The sequence below is a fragment of the Parasteatoda tepidariorum genome, chromosome 3 (assembly GCF_982258835.1).
Source record: "Parasteatoda tepidariorum strain Cologne lab strain chromosome 3, Ptep-v5.0, whole genome shotgun sequence".
Lineage (NCBI taxonomy): Eukaryota > Metazoa > Arthropoda > Arachnida > Araneae > Theridiidae > Parasteatoda > Parasteatoda tepidariorum.
The window spans coordinates 96,926,810-96,947,269 of record NC_141757.1 but is presented as its reverse complement, the minus strand read 5'-3'; the positions used below and the strand labels follow the sequence as shown (position 1 = coordinate 96,947,269).

Below are 20,460 nucleotides of genomic sequence, written 5' to 3'. Positions count from 1 at the left end.
TAACTGACAAAAAATCCAATATATTATTAGTATTAATTGACAGACGAGTAAAGTAGACTATCCTCTACGAGAAAAAAAAATAAATACCTTATCTTAAATGTTATTATATTAGTTATTAACAATTTTTGACAGTAGTGCATTTGTTACAATTGTCCCCACTTACGGGGTCAATTGTTACAGTTCATAAATTCAACTAAAACATAGTTAATTATACATGTTATCATAGTTGTGATATATTTTTTTATTGATCAAAATAGTAGTGATATTTCAGGAGTAAAAATAATAATGAACAGAGACCTAAACGGTTAAACTTTTAACTTTAAGGGGTTAAAAATTTTAATTTATGCTGTGAAAGGTGACAAATAAAATAATGCACATGCAACATAATATAAATGATATAGGAAACTATTGGTGGTTCTTTAAGAGTTAAGTAATGGTTTGTAAACATAAGATTATTTATTTTCAGCTGTTACATTCGTCCCTTTACCTATTGTTACAATCGTCCCCAAGACGCCATTTCAGCTTCATTTGTTAAAAACAATGCTAGTTAATTAGCAAAACTAATCTTTTTTATTTTGAAATGTTAACTGAGGTGTCCACTTGCATATTCGATTAATAATTTTTATTTGTTTAAGCAAAATTACTTTGTTACAATATAATATTCTAATACCAAAAAAAGTACTTACATAGCGTGAAAATATCTTTTGTGATGTAACTCTTTCAAAAGTACATAAAAAATTTTGCCAGCAGGGGTGTATATGTAGATTTATTAAATACACCTTGTGCGCCACCTACGAACCAAATCTAGAACCCGACACTCGAAATTTCTGCTCTGTTACAATCGTACCCTGTTACAATTGACCACACTCTCCCCTACGATATTTTTTGGAAACTCATTGTCATTCACAACAACTATTTTCATTCAGCAGGTTTAATGACTTTGGATTTAATTTTTCTGAGTTTCAAAGCGAGTAACGTGACTCATTTTTCCAGAAGATAAACGGTTAATAATAGTTGGAGTTAAAAAAAAATTTCCCCAATCCCCATCATACTCTTCGTGCATTTTTCCATATATATCTTTGCGATTTCCCGTGTCTACGATTTGAAACATAAACATGGAAAGATTATAGACTCCATCAGTAAAACATATCAAGAATCCAAAACTGAAGCGAGAACGTTCACAAGAACAACAAAAATTTTCTTTTTAAAAATGGTAAAGAAGCTGCAAACTTTCAGAATCATTTTATAATGGGAATGGGAAAAATTGAAAAAAATATATATATTTCTGTAAGGAAAAAAAGTAGCGCATATTTAAGATTTGTAGCGTTCGAAAAATAATAAGTAGCCCAAAAAGTAGCAAGTAGCGAAAATTCAATTTTCAGTAGCGTGGACTTTTAAAACTAGCCCAATCCGCTACTTGTAGCCCAATCTGGCAACACTGTATATATATATATTAGTGACGTAGATATTCGCCCTAGTGCCGTAGATATAAGGAACCCGTAAGAGGAAGTGAAGGTCCTATCTTCTTGATGGCAACGAAAAACCGGTTTTCAGGGATACCTTATTTTTGTGGTTTATCTTATTATTGGCGTTTTAAAAAAATTTACTACCTTTTTTTTTTCGTTGAGTGCTTAGTTGTACTAGCTCTGATTTCGAATATAACAATATAATAAAATATAAAAAATGGACAATAAATTGTATTTTTACTTTTAGAGTTAATAAAACTTTTAACTCGATTTAGAAATATGTATTAACTTAGTTAATTACTTATTAATAATTAATTTGATAATTTAATTTTACAATGCTAAACTACTAACAGAGCCTTCAGTAGAGTGTACTTTAATGCAGAGCTGCCATCTAGTGATGGAATTAGTAAATCCCTACAGCAATGAAATGAAAATAGAAAGGAGTGTACAAAAAAAAAATTTAATTTTGGGAGGGATGAATTATTTTTTTATTTCCTTGAAAAATAAGTCGTTTAAGAATTTTTTACATTTTAAAAGAAGAATTTACTGACATTGTCAAAAAGTGTAGATACAATTGCTATTATATTCGGACCAGCAAATCATTCCAAAATAGAAAAGAGTATTGAAGAAAATGAAACTTTTACAATTTAAATAATGTTTTTTCTTCCTTTCACAAAACTTGAAACAAAAATAATTTTTTTAAAATAGTTTAATTTGTATAAAAAAAATTCCTTGATGTTATGTTGACATTTTGCTTTACACTTACCTTTAAAAGTATTTAATTACGAATTGAATTGTAGTTTATGTTGATTTAGTTGATTTTACTGTGCTTGAACACTATTTCGAGAGCACAAAGTTTGACATCAAAGATTTTCTTTTCCGTCCACGCTGAAAATGCAATAAACCTTCTTCGAAGAAGCATTATTTACATGCATTAACACATTGGTCACATATACATGAGTTGGTTTTCAGATATTTAAATTTAAACAAAAGGGGGAGGGAAAAACATTTTTCTAATTCTTATACTATTGAACTATTGTTTTAAAAATTATCTTGTGTGTGTTAATGTTAGCCTTTTCTGAAAAAAAAATGGTTCTTCGAAAATTCGTTGTTTTGACGCTTCAGCTTTTTAACTTCTTCTGAAGAAGGAAAATAAATTATATTTAAAATTGTACTTAAAAGAAACTATAGACAAAGGCTGCAAATAAATTTCATGCATATTAAAATTTAAGCGAGAACGAAACATTATCTGTGAAAACCAGCGAATCCCAGTTGGGGTAAATAACGAAGCATACTTGATTTTCGGGTGAAACAGAAAAAAATTGAAAGGAGATTGGTAGAACTATATCTAAGAATCATTAGGCAATCAAATTGGTTTTGCCGTTTTTTCATCTTTTCTTCTTTAGGGACTCGATAGTTTCCAACTATCTTTTTGTTACTTCCTCGCTTCCCCGCATATTAGCCTGCGACCAATAATCAAAGAATATTATAGACAGTGTCCCCCATCCCCCCCCAAGTTCTTGGGCGCATTCATCCCCCCTAAAATAATTTGCTAACTTCCCCCTTCCATGTTAGCTTGTTCGAAATAGTGCTACGTTGCTTCTTTTATTTATGTACTTAAAAAGAAAAAAATTCTCTCGTCTAAATCCCCCCCCAAACTATTCATTTTATTTAGTGTAAAATTCCCCCCCCCCAAGCTTTAAGTGGGCGCATCGTGCGCCCACCTTCCCCCCTGATTATAGAACCCCTCTATATTCTTCGCTATAGTTATCGGTCTCCGATAATTATAGGTTAGCCTATAATTATTCTTAATAAAATAACCTATAATTATAGATTAACCAATAATTATAGGTTATTTTATTGAGAATTTAATCTAAATAGTACGCAATTAATTGCGTACTATTTAGATTAAATTCTTAATAAATATTTAAACAATTAATATTGAGGACAAGGAAACGGAACACTCTGTTCATATATTTTAAAAATGCTTGTGGCACATGAAGTCGCAATCTGATTAAAAACTTCATGTTCTGGTGTCGCAAATAAATGTCTCAGTCAGAATTTTATCAAAATCTTAGGAATCACTGTTGAGGATAATCACAGCTTAAATGGATTCATAATTAGTTAGAAAAATAGTAATAATCCAATTAGTCAAACAAATAAATCTAGTAACCCAAATAATATCCTTACTTCCCCATTTAGTCTATGGCATACTAACTGGTCTTTTATGATTTTGATGACATACATGCTATCCGTGACTGAAATTAAATTATCAGATTTTAATAATGCTCTTTTTTTATTGTTTTCTTTTTTTTCGTGTATATATATATATATATATATATATATATATATATATATATATATATACTTTTCATAACTATTTTATCTTTCTGACAAATATTTTGCAGCATAATTGTTACCGTGGATGATTGAAATCAAGGGAATGTCGACTTTCTCCGGTGAACGTCAACAATCACATTGTCGTTTTGGTGAATGTCCGAAATATTTGTTTTATCCGATTAGATATTACTTTATTCGTTGATATTATTTTATTTATTCGCTATTTTAATATCGTGGGATAGATTGGGTGAAACATCAGTGTTCGGAGAACCGATTTAATGCATATTGGGCAGTGGCACTTGACGAAAAAAACGAATTCGGACATGGTTCGGATAATAAGGGTTCGGATAATCGGCGCTCTACTGTATGTATAAACTAGATAAACAAATGAGACTAAAAGGTAAGATTTTACAATAAAATACTGTACATAAATTTATAGTGAAAATAATATTTTTATGGAAAAAAAATGACAAATACAAAAATAATGTTTAGGCAACAGACTTACTGATTTTATGATTTAAGTAATCAGAGTTAAAATTAGGTTAAAATGACCAGTAAAAATAATCAGTTAGTTGTTTAAGATTTAAACTACAAAAATTAAGGTTATTATTTATAATTTGAAAAAAAAAAAATAACAGGGCAAAAAATATTTTTCTGTTTATTTATAAACCATAACATAACAATATATATATATATATTTAAACAATCATTTTTGTCAATCAGAATAGAAAAAAAACAATTTATAATTCAGGTATTTAGGGTTAACTAAGGAGACTAAAACAGGAATCAATAATAATAAAAAATTATAACAAAGAATAAAATGAAGTTATAAACTATTCAAACTGTATTTTAATTTGAACAAAAAAAAGTTTGGATAACATGTCATACTTGTGAAAAAAAAGTCTTAATTGAAAAATTAAGACTTTTAATTAAAAAAAATCTTTAAAAAAATCTTAAGTAAAAATATTTTTTTTTAACAAAAACAAAACTGATAAAGTAACACACACCTAAAGCAAAAATCACTGCAAATCAAACCAAAGGCTAAGTCTAGTTAACAATTCAAATAATTGGAAAAAAATAAAGTAAGTTGACATATAAGAAAAGGCAAGGTGAAACAAATTAATAGTAAAGCCTGTGGGAAATTAAGAATATCCAATTTAAAAAGTAACCAACGAAAAGTGTTAATATTTAAAGCTATGTATAAAGGCAGTTAATATTTGGACAAGATATGAAATTGACAGCATGCAAATTGAAGTCATGATTTCTTAAACTTAACTCTGACTGTAACCTTCCTTCACTCAAGGATCTAAAAACAAACTTTAAAAAAGTAAGGACAGTAAATTTTAATTTTATACAACTGTCTAAGAAAAAAATGTTTTACAGAGATAATAGGTAGGCATATTTTGCAAAATGCACATACCAAATAATCTGATAGCAGTTATAAAACCTCAAAAAACAAATTAAGTAACTACTTTCATTCATACATTTCCCTAAAAATCAACCGAAGGACAAGAAACACCATTTATTCAAGAATAGGGAGCAATTTGCTTTTTAGAATGTATAAAGGCCAGTAGCAGTTTGACCAAAGACATGATGGATTTTGGTTTTCAAACACATGAAGAAAAAAAAAGTTCAGCTGTGTATTTTGAGTTTTAAAAATAATATACTTATAACAAAAAATAAAGTTTTAACATTGATAATGCATTAATATTTTTTTTAATATTAAACTAAAAATGAAAAAATAATCAAATTTTTATAACGTAATTTTCTTATTAAATAATATTGAGATCATGAATTATGATCAATGCAATTTTATTTAAATTTTAGAATTTATACTAAAAAGAATATTTGGTCTCAATGAGATATGAAATGAAATACAGTAGAGAACCGATTATCCGGAACGATCGGGACCATCGCTATTCCGGATAACTGATTTTTCGGGTTTTCTGAATCGCTACAAAAAGCCATTTTTTTTTATGGTCAAACTCAACTAAAAAAACATATATATATTTAGAATAATTAAAAAAAACTCTTACTTCTTTTGACAGTGTAGGGAACTAATGATTATTTCTAAAATGATGGTAAACATCTTTTAAAGAAGAATTCTGAAATCTTTTGAGGAAAAAAAAAAAGGCGGGAAAATGTATCGAATTTCGTTCCAGTTTTCCGGATAAGAGGTTCTGTACTGTAATATGATTTATAAAAATATTTTAGTATTTTGTAAGTATCATCTTTGAAAAAAATACTAGTTAAACAGAAAAAAAAGCATTTTTCGTACAAGTAATGAGCAAAACAATTTGAAAAATAAAAACACAATTCTTAGTCATACAGAATTATCAGTTTAACATTGAAATAACTTACAGACATAAAAATAGATATTAAAAATAATAATTCCAAGGAAGATGGATAATGAGGATATTTTCAAGCTAAAATAACGAAATTTATTATAAAATATGCAATTTAGAGTAAATATAAACATTAATAAATTAATATTCGTACACAGAAGATTAAATCAATGTTTTTTTTAAATAATTTCTACAAGGGTGCACCCATGTGTTACTTTTTTGATATTTCAAAAAGACAATACCAATTTCAACACAAAATAAAACAATAATTATATTATTTATTATCAAAAATTAAAAGTAACAAAATGTTTATTACTGACAATGAAATGACTAGAAACTATCCATTAAATAATTGGAAATAATTTCTAGATGTATAAGTGTATTAGAAAGCTAAAGCACAGTGATTATTTTAAAAAAGAAAAAAATATATATAAATTAAAAAATTTATATTTAAAATATATGCATTTTCTAAATTTGTATTAAAATGAGCATGAAGATATTATTGATTTATAAAAATATAAGCTATATTGAATCGATCATGAATAAAACAGACCGATAAATATATCACAGATGTAAATAAGGTAAGCAACAAAATATTTTTCAGGTACTAGCTACTTCTTCCTGAGGTAAATAACCATGTTTCAAGTGTGCTAAGAAGTAGTCTTCGCTGTTTAATAATAGATCATAAAATTCTTGGTTCGGCTCATCTGGCAAATTTCCACCTAAATGTTTTGGTATAATGGCTGGCGATAGATGCTTGTGCAAACTTTTGAGATCACTACCATGGAAATAGATCTAGAAATTAGAAGAGACATATAATAAATTAAAAAAAATAATATTAATTATTTTTCAAAAAAAGAATATTTTATTGAGAAATAGTCACATAATATGCAACAATATTGCATCTTATATATCTATAATGATATAAATACATAAGATGCAATATTGCAGATATAGAAACATTTCACGAGAAGGGCATAAATAAAATTTTTTATGCTACTTAGATTTAAGAACAGTAAAACAGGCTCTTTAACCCTCTATCTACTGCATTATGAACTACTGAAAATTGTTTCATAAATTTTTTTTTTGGCTGCCATATTGATAGTTAAAGAATATACAAGGAAAAAAAAAATCTCCCCGGCAAGAAATTTAAAGACTGTTTCTAAAACGTACCAAGAATGGTAGAATACAAGTAATGGTTGTTGTGCTGTAAAGTTTTAAAGTGATGGGTACTTAAAAGTACCGTCAGTAGATAAAGGGTTAAAGTGCTTTGATACATTTTACGATAGAAAATTGAATTATAAGACAAACAATCTATCCAAATGGTATATTTAATATCAATTTTAATATAGATATATTACTTGATTTTCTTTTAGCAAATAATAGCTTTTTCTGGAAAATAATTACTACAAGAACCAAAAACAGCCGAATTAAATTACTCTTATAATTAAAATATATTTCTACTGGTACTCAAAATATAAAATGAAATTTAATTAGAAAAATTAATAAGATAGATAATAATAATAATTTTTTTAATGAAAATTCCTTTTAGACAGAGAAAAAATACTAATAAAAATGATAATTATGCCTATTGAAAATAGTTATAACAAATATCAAAATTATTAAGTTTTTTTTAAAAGGTATACATAATATTAGATAATTTTAAATCAAGAAACCAAATATAACCGAAAAACCTTCACTTTTGATAGTAACAATTAAAAATTTATTTTGAAAGTAAATAAATTACCATGGATTGTCAGATATTGTACAGATTTTAAAAAAATGAAATGCCAAAAATAAATTCCTACTGTTGAGAAAAAAAAAGGATCTATTTCATAAAAAAAAAATAATAATAATAAGGTCTACATCAGTTTACATTTTTAGTACAAGTATCAGTATCAATAATATATAGTTCAAAAAAATAATAATTGCTTAGTTGACCCCCTCCCCAAAAAAAAAATAATAAAAAACTATGATAAGAAAGGAATAAACAGCATATAAGCATAATATGATATACTAGAATAATTAAGAAGCAAATTCATAATGATTATGAAAATGCCCTACTTAAATAGTTAGCCCTAACTGCAACATTTAATATTCTTTACAGTTAAAGTCAGTATTACGAATTGCATATAGTTCTAGAAAGTTGCAATTGTGTCTACCATTTTTATAAAAAAAGGACAGATCAAATTGAAAATAAAAAATTAGCCAGCACATACTACTTTTTATTCTGTTAGAATATATTTAATGGGCATTACAGAAAATTGTATACCATCCTACAAATTGTGGTTTTTAGGAGTAATTTTTCAATAAATTAGATTTAAAAAAAAAACATTGAACAAAACTCAAACAAACTTTAATGTAAGATAATAACAAAATAAATAAGTTATTTTCGGCTAAGGATTCTCTCAAGTTCTAATAAATAAAAGAAAAAAAAACCTTCAGAGATTGCTAAAAATTGAAAAACTCTGATAATCACTTGAAAATTGAGTCAGCAATTATGATATTGCAAAATATATGATTACATATTTAAAACTTATAACTAGACAGCGGATAATATGCAATTGCATATTTTAGCACTTTTTGCCATTTGTGCATATAAATGCATAAAAAGGTATATTTGCTCTTATAAATGCATATTTTCAGCATTTTATGGCTTTTCCCTCCTAAAACCATATCACTATTCTTTTTATGTTAGCAAAAGGAACGCTTTAAATTTTGTTTTGTCGCTCTTTATCACCTGAAAGGGTCAGCTGGATTGATGTTGCTGGGGGTGATTGCAATCACGTGAAAAGATGTTTGTCGGGAAGGGGGGTACAAAGGGCCCACCCAAACAGACATTCGTCATAGAAACCTCAGAAAGGGATGGTCAGATATTCTATAAAGGGATGTCTTTTCCTGGAATAAATAATTGTCAATCTGTGTAGGAAAAATAAGGCTTCTGTGGTAGGTAGAAAATGACCTCCCTTTCCTGTGATTGATTAGTTAAAAGGTGGAGTGAATACATTTTCGGAGAGAGCTGCTATTCTAACATATTTCGATAGTCCATTCGATAGATAGATAGTTTCGACATCCATCAGTTAAATACGTAGTTAGTGAAGCTTCGAACGTGATTTTTGACTGCTGAATTTTATAATATGCCAAAAATTAAGCCGACTAAATCAAATTTAATGAAGACATGGATTTCTGACTATGGGAAAGACTTTACGACCGATGGGGAAATAGTATTTTGTGTGATTTGTCAAAAACACATTTCCTGTGAAAAAAATTACCAAATCGATCAACATATAAAGACTAATGCTCACTCCGCGAAGAAAAAGCAGAATACAAAAGGATTTGTTCAAAGTTTAGTAACTATTCCTGTTCAAGCAGCTAAAAAGGAAAGTGATTTTTCTAGTGATTTATGCAAAGCCTTAGTAAGCAGCAATATTCCTTTAAAAAAGTTAAATAATCCTAACTTAAGACAGTTTTTAAAAAAAATATTGTACCAATCAGATCATTCCCGATGAATCGACTTTAAGAAAGAACTACCTTCAACCGATATATAACGAAGTACTGGATGATATTCGACGAGATATTGGAGATGGCCCTATATGGATTGAAGTCGATGAGACAACAGATAAGTGTGGTCGCTATATTGCTCATTTTATTTGTGGAAAAATGGATAATATTCCTACTCGACCACATCTTCTAGCAAGCAAAGCCCTTGAAAAAGTCAATCATTCAACCATAGCAAGGTTTGTCTATGATTCTATCAGATTATTATGGCCTGATAGAGATGGTTCTGAAGATGTTTTGATTTTTGTCAGTGATGCCGTTCCGTATGTGGTCAAATCTGCAGCAGCACTGGAAATTTTTTATCCCAGAATGCTTCATATTACATGTTTGGCTCATGCTGTTCACAGACTAGCTAAGATTGTTCGAAAATTATTCTCCTCTGTGAATGATTTAATTTCTAGTATCAAGAAAGTTTTTCTCAAGGCACCTGTGTGCATAAAATTGTATAAAGAAATGTATCCTGATGTGCCCTTACCTCCACAGCCTGTGATAACTGGGTGGGGTACATGGATTGAAGCTGCACGTTTTTACGCTAATAATTTTGATGCAATAAACAGGGTGGCCACTCAAATCAGATTTCAAATTTCCCTGATTTTTCCAGATAAAAATCTTAAAATTTCCAGGTTTTTATTTCTTTTTTCGTATAAAGTGTAGGATGTGTACAAGAAAAGTGTCTATATAATGAAATATTTTATTCAAAATGTTTTTTTTTTAACATATCATCTTGGAAAAAAATTTTTTTTTGACAATTTGGCAAGATTTATTATTTATTTTTTAATGCTTTGGTACAAAATTTTGAATCAAAAATCATATATTGACCAACAAAGGAGTAAAATTAAACATTAATATATAGTTGGGTTTTTAAAAATAAAATATGTTATAAAAGGTTAAAATGAAATTTAAAAAAAATTAGCATTAATGCAACAATTGTAACGATTTGTCGACAAACATTGCTGTTAGCGATTGTAAAAAAATGTGAGATTGGTTGGTTTGCTGAGAAAAAATAATTCACAGATTTCTTTGAATGGGAGTAGAAAAGTTTTCAGAAAAAGAGTGCAATACAAAATCTATTATTATTAAATTATAATAATAGATTTTTGGAGAATTTAAGGAAGTTAAAGATATAAAAACATTTTGTCAAAATAGAAAAAAAAAATTACCATCAAAGCATCAGAACAAACTTGAGCCATAAATGGATTCAGCCCAAGGACAGAACTTAAAAACAGAAGCTAATATCCTAATCCCTTTTTCCACCTCCACCGGAATCTTATCTAAATTGCACAGTCCCATAGCGGTCAAAGGTTTCTACATTCGTTCAGCAACCGTGGGAGAATTTTATGTGGCATTCCAGTTTAACACTGTAATGGAGCAAATTTTGATGCAAGCAAAGTATCAAGCATGATGCAAGCAAAGTTGATGATATTTCAACTGTTTGGTGATACATTTCCGTTTAAAAAAAAATGGAATAATGGACAAAATAATTTAAATTAAGAAAATTAGCAAATAATTTAAATTAGTAAGATTAAAAAAATTATCAAAGAAAAAATTTCCAGCTTTTCTTTAAAATTCCCTGATTTTTCCAGGTTTTTATCTAAATTTCCCTGATATTTCCAGGTTTTTTCCAGTATAAAAAAATTCCCTGATAATTCCAGGTTTTCCAGGTGGGTGGCCACCCTGAATAAAGTCAGTTGTAGATGCAATTGACAGTTCCTGTGCTTCTTCAGTTTATGTCACAAAAGAATTACTACGGGATATCTCTTTGCAGAAGGACTTGGCCATAATTGACACTCACTTTTCTTTCTTAAGTGGAGCAATAACAAAGCTCGAAAAGCGAGGTCTTCCCCTGACCGAGGCCATATCCAAAATTGAAAAAATTCAACAGTGCATCAATGCTCTTCCAGACTCAGTTGGGAAGAAAGTAAAAGAAAAATGGTGTTTCGTTCAAAACAAAAATTCGGGTTAGAAGATTCAGGTTAGAATGAAGAAGATAAATGATTTTCTTAATGGAAATGGAACTGAACTTCCAAAGAAAGTAAAACCAATGAGTACGAAATTGTACAAGTTTTGTCCAATAACATCGGTTGACGTGGAGAGGTCATTTTCTGCTTTCAAAATGATCTTTGATGACCGACGACATCAATTCACCCTTGAAAATTTGGAAAAACACTCAGTTGTGTATTGCAACAAAAATTATCCAGTTTAATAAAATCTTTCCGGAAAATGCGATGAATTTTCTTCTCATATTTATCATACTTCAGTTTTAGGCTTTTTCTTCAGAAATGTGTAGATTCAAGTAAGAAATATTTTGATTTTCTTCCTTTTAACAAAAAAATGTTTTAGCTGTGTTTGTTGGAAAAAGTAAGTAGTAGTATTTAAATAAGTTGAACTTTTAATTTCTATTTTAAATGCATATTTCTAGTTTTAAGAGCATATATTCAAGTTTTTTAGTGCATATTTGCATGCATATTTTGTCCGTTTTTTAGTGCATATAATCCGCTGTCTACTCATAACAATATGAACTAATGAATAAGCTACAACACATACCATCTCTTTTATTTTTTTACTCAATATTGGCTTAACCAGTGAAAACAGCACAGAGAAAATGGTAGAGTGATTTATAATGTGGATGGCTTTGTCATGAATTGGTAAGCAATCCTAAAAATAAAATTTAAAAATAAAAGTATGAAAAAAAAACTTAATTTTAATACATGAATTAAAATCCACAGAATAAAAAAATCATTATATGAGTAAAATAAAAACAGAATTTATATTTCCTTTCTAATAAATAAAAATAAAAGGACAAAATTTGCAAACTTGTTTAACGTAATGTTAGTAAAGTAACAGCTTTTGGCATTTACAGATTATATATGTTAATTTTACACAACTTCTTAATTTGTCGATAATGAACTACTTTTTTTTATACCCAATGATGTTTTCCATTTCAATTTAATTTAAAAAACAATTTTAAGAATTAAGCTTAAAATAATAGCATTATAACATTCTTCAAAGTAATAGTAATTGTCAGTCTAAAATCAAAGATAACTTGCAAATACAAAAAAAATTACAATCCTCAAACCAAAAAATAGAAATGCAATAAGTGAAAGTAATGAATTAAAATCAATGAAAATATAAATTATTTTGGATTAATCACCTGTAACGTGTTGACAAAACACCGGACTTCGTTCATGGGTATTTGAAGCAAATGGGACCAAGAAAAACCTTTCATATCAGCAATGGTGATTATACCACAAATTTGAGTTACTGGATTACGAATCGCCATTTCCTTGCACATGATGTTGAACTTTAGAAGTTCTTTACATGTTAAAGTGTTTGGATCCCACTTACCTAATAAGCATACGTGCATTATTTTTTTTTCCATAAAAAATACAGGATTTATACCATAACAGCATTTGAGTGCAGTAAAGAAGTAAAATACAAATATAATTAAAATTTTCTTTTTAAAGCTTTTTAATAATGCTAAAAAATATTATTGTTTATTCTGTGAAACTCCTATTATTGGGTTTCAGTGGAGCATTTTAAGCATTTTTTGGATCCAAGCCAGATAATAAATTTTTAATTAGTTTTGTAATTAGATAAAATAATATTATTACTTATAAAGAAAACAAAATTTGATAATAGTCTATGTTTATAAGAATAATAATTATAATAGTCAATAATTATAATAGTCAATATTTTTTACACAAGTGAAATGTCTTTTACTGGCTATTCAATCTATTGGAAACACATTATTATTTATTCTGTGAAACTCCAATTATCAGGATTCAGTGGAAACAGATATAATCCAGTTAAATAATTTTCTTATTTGCAATTAGAGAAAAAAATATTATTACTTATAAAGAAAACAAAATTTGATAATAGTCTATGTTTATAAGAATAATAATTATAATAGTCAATATTTTTTACACAAGTGAAATGTCTTTTACTGGCTATTCAATCTATTGGAAACACATTATTATTTATTCTGTGAAACTCCAATTATCAGGATTCAGTGGAAACAGATATAATCCAGTTAAATAATTTTCTTATTTGTAATTAGAGAAAAAAATATTATTACTTACAAAGAAAACAAAATTTGATAATAGTCAATGTCTATAACAACAATTATAATAGTCAATATTTCTTACACATGTGAAATGTCTTACTGGTTTTTAAATCAATTGGAAACATAGATAATTTAACCTTTAATGGTCTTGAAAAATTTTAAGTTTATTTCCTACCAAGTATAATTATAATAAAATTAATTGTAAATGTGACAACAATATGAGTGATAAAATAATAAATTAATAATTTTCCCTCACATACACAAAATTGAAACTAGTAAATAGAAATGACATGGTGCCTATATGGCAGCATTGGTTCATAAAGGGTAAAATCTAGTTCATAGACCAGTTCTGTGCCTTTAAATTCTATTATTATTACCAGGGGTCTGTCCAGAAATTTTGTGACAGGTCCTGTTTTTGTGAATTTGTGCAAATAGGGTCCTGTTATTGTAAAAAAACTTTTTCAAGGAGTTTTTAAATTGGAAATAGATGCAAGATTATGCTCAACACTGTAAAATTATAATCAAAAAAATTTATAGAGATGCAACTTACAAATATTTGCTATTTAGTCTATACTGCTGAACGTAGAATATTATAATGGAAGAAGCGTCTGCCGAAGATAAAACTTAATTAGCTTACTATCGTTTTTCTCCCCTCCCTCCAGGAAATTTTTTTTCTGATTAACAAAACAATAATGAAGATAAACAAATTTGTGAAGGGTCCGATTAGAACATAAATTATTTTGCGAAGGGTTCATTTTTATGAAAAGTTATTTTGTGAAGGATCCGTTAACGGACCCAAATTTCTTCTAAACATATCCCTGATTACATATTATTCAATTAATTTATTCATTAAAACAATCTGCTTTTTTGGTGATTCAGATGACTGTAGAACAAGTTATCTTTAGGTATACATTAACATTACTTTACATCATTCATGAAATGTATAATAACATTCTGTTAAGAAGTTCAAAACTACCTAATTTTAATGAAAGTTTTATGAATAATAATTTAGATAAAATCTACTTTAAAACCAAATAAATTTAGCTTTTTTCTCACTTTTTTGAATTATTAAGTTTTACATAAATATTATTATTAATTTAATTTTTCTAAGCAGAAGATGTGGATAATGACACACACAATATACATTAAGAAGTCAATTTAAAAAGCAAATAGCATATTTGCTTTTTAAATTGACAGGCCATTTTGGTTATTGCAAAGCATTTTCCGCACAAGTGTTGTTTTGTAGTCAAAATTAAGATAATATACCACGCAAACTATAGAGCGTTTGCAACTATGATTGTATCCATAGACCCTATAAATTGTATTCAAAAAACTGATAATAGATAGTAAATGCATTTTAATTTTAATGATAAATGTGGTAGTACTGAAATTTAGTCAAGACTGATGAGTGATAACTCATTAAAAATGATTTATCTAGTCTTGAAACTAGGTACCAAAAGAGGTTTTCGTTTTGTCTTTTTCCAATTACAGATGTAACAATGAATTTACTAAAACTTCATTTATATAACAACTGAATTTAAAACTATATTAAGTGAAACAATACAAAAAAATTACGAACAATGTCATAAATGAAAGTTCAATAAATAAGTAAAAAATGATCTATTGATACCACATTTATGCATAACTGTATAAAAACAGAATTATAGGAAAAATATTAATAATAAAAAAAAACAAATAAAGAAATATCATTACAGGTTATTCAGAACTGAATAAAGCTTAAATAATAAATTTTGCATAATAATATCATTGAGGACAAGCCATCTGAGATAAATCCCCATGACCATCCTAATCAAAAGCCAAATTAAAAAGTGATTGAATTGTTCCCAACAAACAGTTAGGAGCAGGGGATTACGAATTGCCATTTCGTTGCACATGATGTTGAACTTTAGAAGTTCTTCACATGTTAAAGTGTTTGGATCCCACTTACCTAATAAGCATAAGTGAAGCATTATTTTTTTTTTACATAAAAAATACAGGATTTATACCATAACAGCATTTGAGTGCAGTAAAGAAGTAAAATACAAATATAATTAAAATTTCCAGCAAATCGCCAGAAAGACAGTGAGAATTAGTGTATCCATGCAACTGAAAAATTTTCGTGGTAAGAAATAAAGAGTTTTTGATTTAATCGAGACAGTGCATTAATGAGTCTTACATTAGTACTGAAATAAAAAGTTCGCCGTTACATTGATTGTTAAGAAAAGAAATAAAATATTTTATATTCACTATTTATAAAACATAATAAAAATTAAATAATTAGTATAATTCAATCAAAAATTGATTAAGAATGATTATACAAAAGTTTAAGAAATTAAGAGATTTTAAAAGCTACGATAGTGATGCTATGCTAGGCATTACAAATCTCTTCCTCAGAAGCAATTTAATTTTTATAAATAAAAAAGATAGAAAAAAAAACAGAAATTACAGAAAGAGTATATATTTATTTATAATAATAATATTCTTTAACTAAAGTAATAATAGTTACCCAAGAAATGTTAACAGTAAAAATTTAAAAGCTCAATTAATGAAATTAATTCTAATATTACCAAACTTTGAGAGTAAAATGGCACATCCTTCTGGGCTTCTGTATGGTAGAAAGTAATGAATTCCTGAATTGATGGCATTCATACAAGAAAGAGGATTGAAATTTACGAACATACTAGGAAGTTCCAATGGAGCTTTATAGTATTTTTTAATGAGCTCACTAGCTGCTTGACAGTCAAACTTTCTTGCCCGTAAGAACATTAGCAGAAAACTCTCATCTAAACATGGAGTTAAACCTTTTTCATCTAAAGGGAAAAGAGAGAAAAAGAATACACAAGTCAAAATTTGAAGAAAAATAAATGGTATAAACCCGTAAAATTCTAAAAACTTAGATCTCAGAATTTGTTCTTTTAAAAAAGTGATTACTTAATTAAAGAGTTGTCAATAATATTTTAGTTTTAACAGTTTTAGTTTCCATATTTAAGTATTATCTTGAAAAAACAATGGATTACTGGTAAATAAAGTTAAACCATCTTAAAGCCATTCAACCTGATTTAAACTTTTGGACTAAATTCAAAAAAAGATTTTTAAAAAAAAAAAAAGAAAGAAAGAAAAGAAACACTTATATTACTTTAATTTAGCTCACTGACCATATGTTACTGTAACCATTATTTAACTGTAAAATGAAAAATCATACTTTTGAAAAGTTACAAAACTCAACTCAAATTTTCTAAGTACTTCCTGTTTTGCTTAAAAATAAAAACAATGATAATTGCCATGAATCTAATAAAAACAAATAACTAAAAAAAAGTTAACATTACTGTTAACTAAATTTTAAATTTGGCAGAAATACTACAAAAAGACTTATGATTTATCTACTGACAGTAATTCCATTCAATTTTTCGCATTTATACATGTTCATGATACTCAGTAGATAAAATTTACGTAATCTAATTTATAATTCTTATTCAAAAATCATACAAGAACTTTATTTAAAAAAATTATATTTAAAAAAATTATATTTAAAAGAGGGGAAAAAAAACACAAAATTTTGAATTTACAACAACTTGTTTTTATACATAAAAATTTTACAAAAAACTAGTTTTTATACCTTTCTCTTTATTCACCTATCATAAATCATACATATTTTAATGAATATTAATTTAATGAGTAATATTCTAATACAGTGGGGAACCGATTATCCGGAACGGTCGGGACCATCGCTATTCCGGATAAGTGATTTTTCCGGTTTTCTGAATCGCTACAAAAAACCGTTTTTTTTATTGTTAAACCCAACTAAAAAAAATATATATTTGGAAATAATCTTAAAAAGAAGAAAAACGATGAAGCAATACACTGATGATTATTTCCAAAATGGTGGTAAGGTAAACATCTTTCAAAAAAGAAAGAAAAATCCTAAAATCTTAAGAGGAAAAAATTTTTTTTTTTAAAAATGGCGGGAAAATTTATCGAATTTTGTTCCGGTTTTTTGGTTTTCCGGTTTTCTGACTTCCGGATAACGGGTCCTGTACTGTATTATAATTATATTCTAATGTACTATCTAATTATATTCCAATGAATTCTATTAAATTTGATCCTGATACAGAAAACAAGGGAACTCCTGGATAAAGTATAGGGAGAAATTAGCCTTGGTGGAAGATTTTTAATGGAAACCATCAAAATATGTTACTAATCCCTGAAGGAAAGAAGTATCAAAATTATTCAGAATATTTTATATGGAAAGCTTCAATTCTGTCACACTGCTTGCCATCAGCATATATAATGCATAGCATAACCCGATCACATTTTTTTGGATTTAACTTCAGGGTAACCGGTCAGCCAATCTTTGACAAGTTACCTGTTATCCAAAAAGGATACAGATTTTGCAAGGTGAATGGAGCATTTTCCACGAACTATCAACAATCTCTGAAAATATTTCATATTGTATTTTATAATTGTCCTCGAACAGCAAACCTAATTTTGAGTTTACGACTACCTACGTTCAACTCTGTAGTCTTGAATCCAATCCAGAAAACAAAGGAACTAATTTAATATAGAAACTTTGTTAATGAAATTTAACTATGAACTTTTTTAAATGCAAAGTATATGAAAACATAAATTTATTATTAATGTTTTCATATTATCTTTTTAATTCGTGTCTCAATAATCTTTACAAATAAATCATTATAACTATAGATATTCAGCTTCAAATAAGGATTTCCAAGTTTTAAACATTTTGACACACGTTTGAACTATTAATCCAATAGTCCAGTTCATGTAAACCAATTGTACTTTAATGTTTTAAAAATGTTAGAACATAAATTCACATATTCATTTATAAGGTTTAAAATTTATTGCCCACTAATTTATTAAAAGTATATATGGGATAAAAAAAATCACTTATTAACATTCATTGGCAAATTAAATTAAAATACGTTGATTTGGAAATGATAAAATTTGTAATGAATATCAATGAGATAAAAAAAAAAAAACTTTTCAATAAATCTTTAAGATTTCCGAGATAAGTTGATAGTTCATCTTCTCTTTCATGTAATTCCAATTCAGCACATTTACGAAGATCTTCAGTAATAAGATCACTTTCGAACTTCGTGAACTCTTCACTCGACTTTTTTTCCATGATTAAATCCTGCAGAGAAAAAAAAATGTAATTTTTTATTTATCTGGCATATATAATGAATTTTAATAAAAGCAGGTATTTATAGCGCTAAAAAAAGGCTTTTAAATACCAATTACATGTACAGATAGACCCTGCATTAATACTTAAAAATTCAATTGAATTTTTACTTACGCCTGGATCATTAATTATGACATCATCAGACTACCACTGTACTGGGGGATATTATCATAACTACGGCAAGTTGGCGAAGAGTCGCCGAGGAAGGAATATAACCAGGGTTGCCAGACTTTGAAATTAAAAAATACTACAACTGTATCTGAAAAAATACTACAAAATATAGTGCCGTAGATATAAGGAACCCGTAAGAGGAAGTGAAGGTCCTATCTTCTCGATGGCAACGAAAAACCGGTTTTCAGGGATACCTTATTTTTGTGGTTTATCTTATTATTGGCGTTTTAAAAAAATTTACTACCTTTTTTTTTTTCGTTGAGTGCTTAGTTGTACTAGCTCTGATTTCGAATATAACAATATAATAAAATATAAAAAATGGACAATAAATTGTATTTTTACTTTTAGAGTTAATAAAACTTTTAACTCGATTTAGAAATATGTATTAACTTAGTTAATTACTTATTAATAATTAATTTGATAATTTAATTTTACAATTCGCGATCGCAACGAACTATAGGGGGCGTTGTTGTGTGAGCCGCTTACCTGCGATTTCTATATGAACCGTCATTCAGTTACTCTGGAGACGTCGTTAACGTAGCGTGTAGCATTGCAACGTTCCTTCTTTATTGTGGCTAATTAAATTTAAAAAAGAAAAATGCTTGATATTCTTTCTTCTGCAAACGAAAACTAAATGGTATCTCTTTTTATTAGAGAAGGAATATCCAAAACGCATCGGAAAAATATTTGTACATTAACAGAAAAAAATATGTATATTTCTTATAAGAGTTAAAACCTAATTTCCCGAGAAATAGTATTACTAAATTTAATGATATAACATGAAAGGCCCATTTAAACTTTACATTCTATAGTTTTAAGAATCATATTACTTCAAAAATTAAAATGAACAAAAAGTATACATAAGCCTCATAATTTTATGAAATTTAATTTTGTAAGCAAAGTTTTTTGACAACAATTTTTATCAAAAAATTTCAAGTTTCAATAAAAATCATTATTTAGAAACTAAGAAACGTAAAATAAAGAATGCTGACGAAACAAAAACAAAAAAAAACAATTCTTTTTTGTCGCCATTTTTAGTGCTACGAAAATTCGTCTTTGGGATTTGCCAAAAACAAAACAAGAAGCAATTTTATTTTTTCAGGAGGGAAATATTTTACCGAAAAAACGAAAATGTACCAATTCCCACAACATAAAACTTTATCTTGGTAAACGTACGTTTTGGAAATGTTATTTCATTTGGAATCTTATTTATCAGAGTTCATATGGCGATATGATTGTTTTGAATCTATGCTAAACTCTATATCGGCTCATTTTCCACCGAAATCCGATTGACTATTTTGATTTTAAATAAAGTGT

At 27.6% G+C, this 20,460-nt stretch overlaps 1 protein-coding gene across 2 annotated transcripts; it reads right to left on the bottom strand.

The window, feature by feature from the left end:
* Positions 1–4,448: 4,448 nt before the first annotated feature.
* Positions 4,449–19,239, bottom strand: LOC147814084 (alpha-tocopherol transfer protein-like). 2 transcript variants are annotated; one of them, XM_087159817.1, is made up of 6 exons: positions 19,087–19,239; positions 18,771–18,924; positions 16,340–16,582; positions 12,861–13,054; positions 12,254–12,364; positions 4,449–6,946 (listed from the first exon to the last, which is right to left on the bottom strand). In XM_087159817.1, the coding sequence occupies exons 2-6, from the start codon at positions 18,913–18,915 to the stop codon at positions 6,752–6,754; spliced, it is 888 nt and encodes a 295-aa protein (XP_087015943.1). In that variant the 5' UTR covers positions 18,916–18,924; positions 19,087–19,239; the 3' UTR covers positions 4,449–6,751. The 2 variants fall into 2 exon arrangements, with proteins under 2 accessions (XP_087015943.1, XP_087015944.1); XM_087159818.1 differs by having other exon boundaries at positions 19,025–19,105.
* Between the last annotated feature and the right edge of the window lie 1,221 nt (positions 19,240–20,460).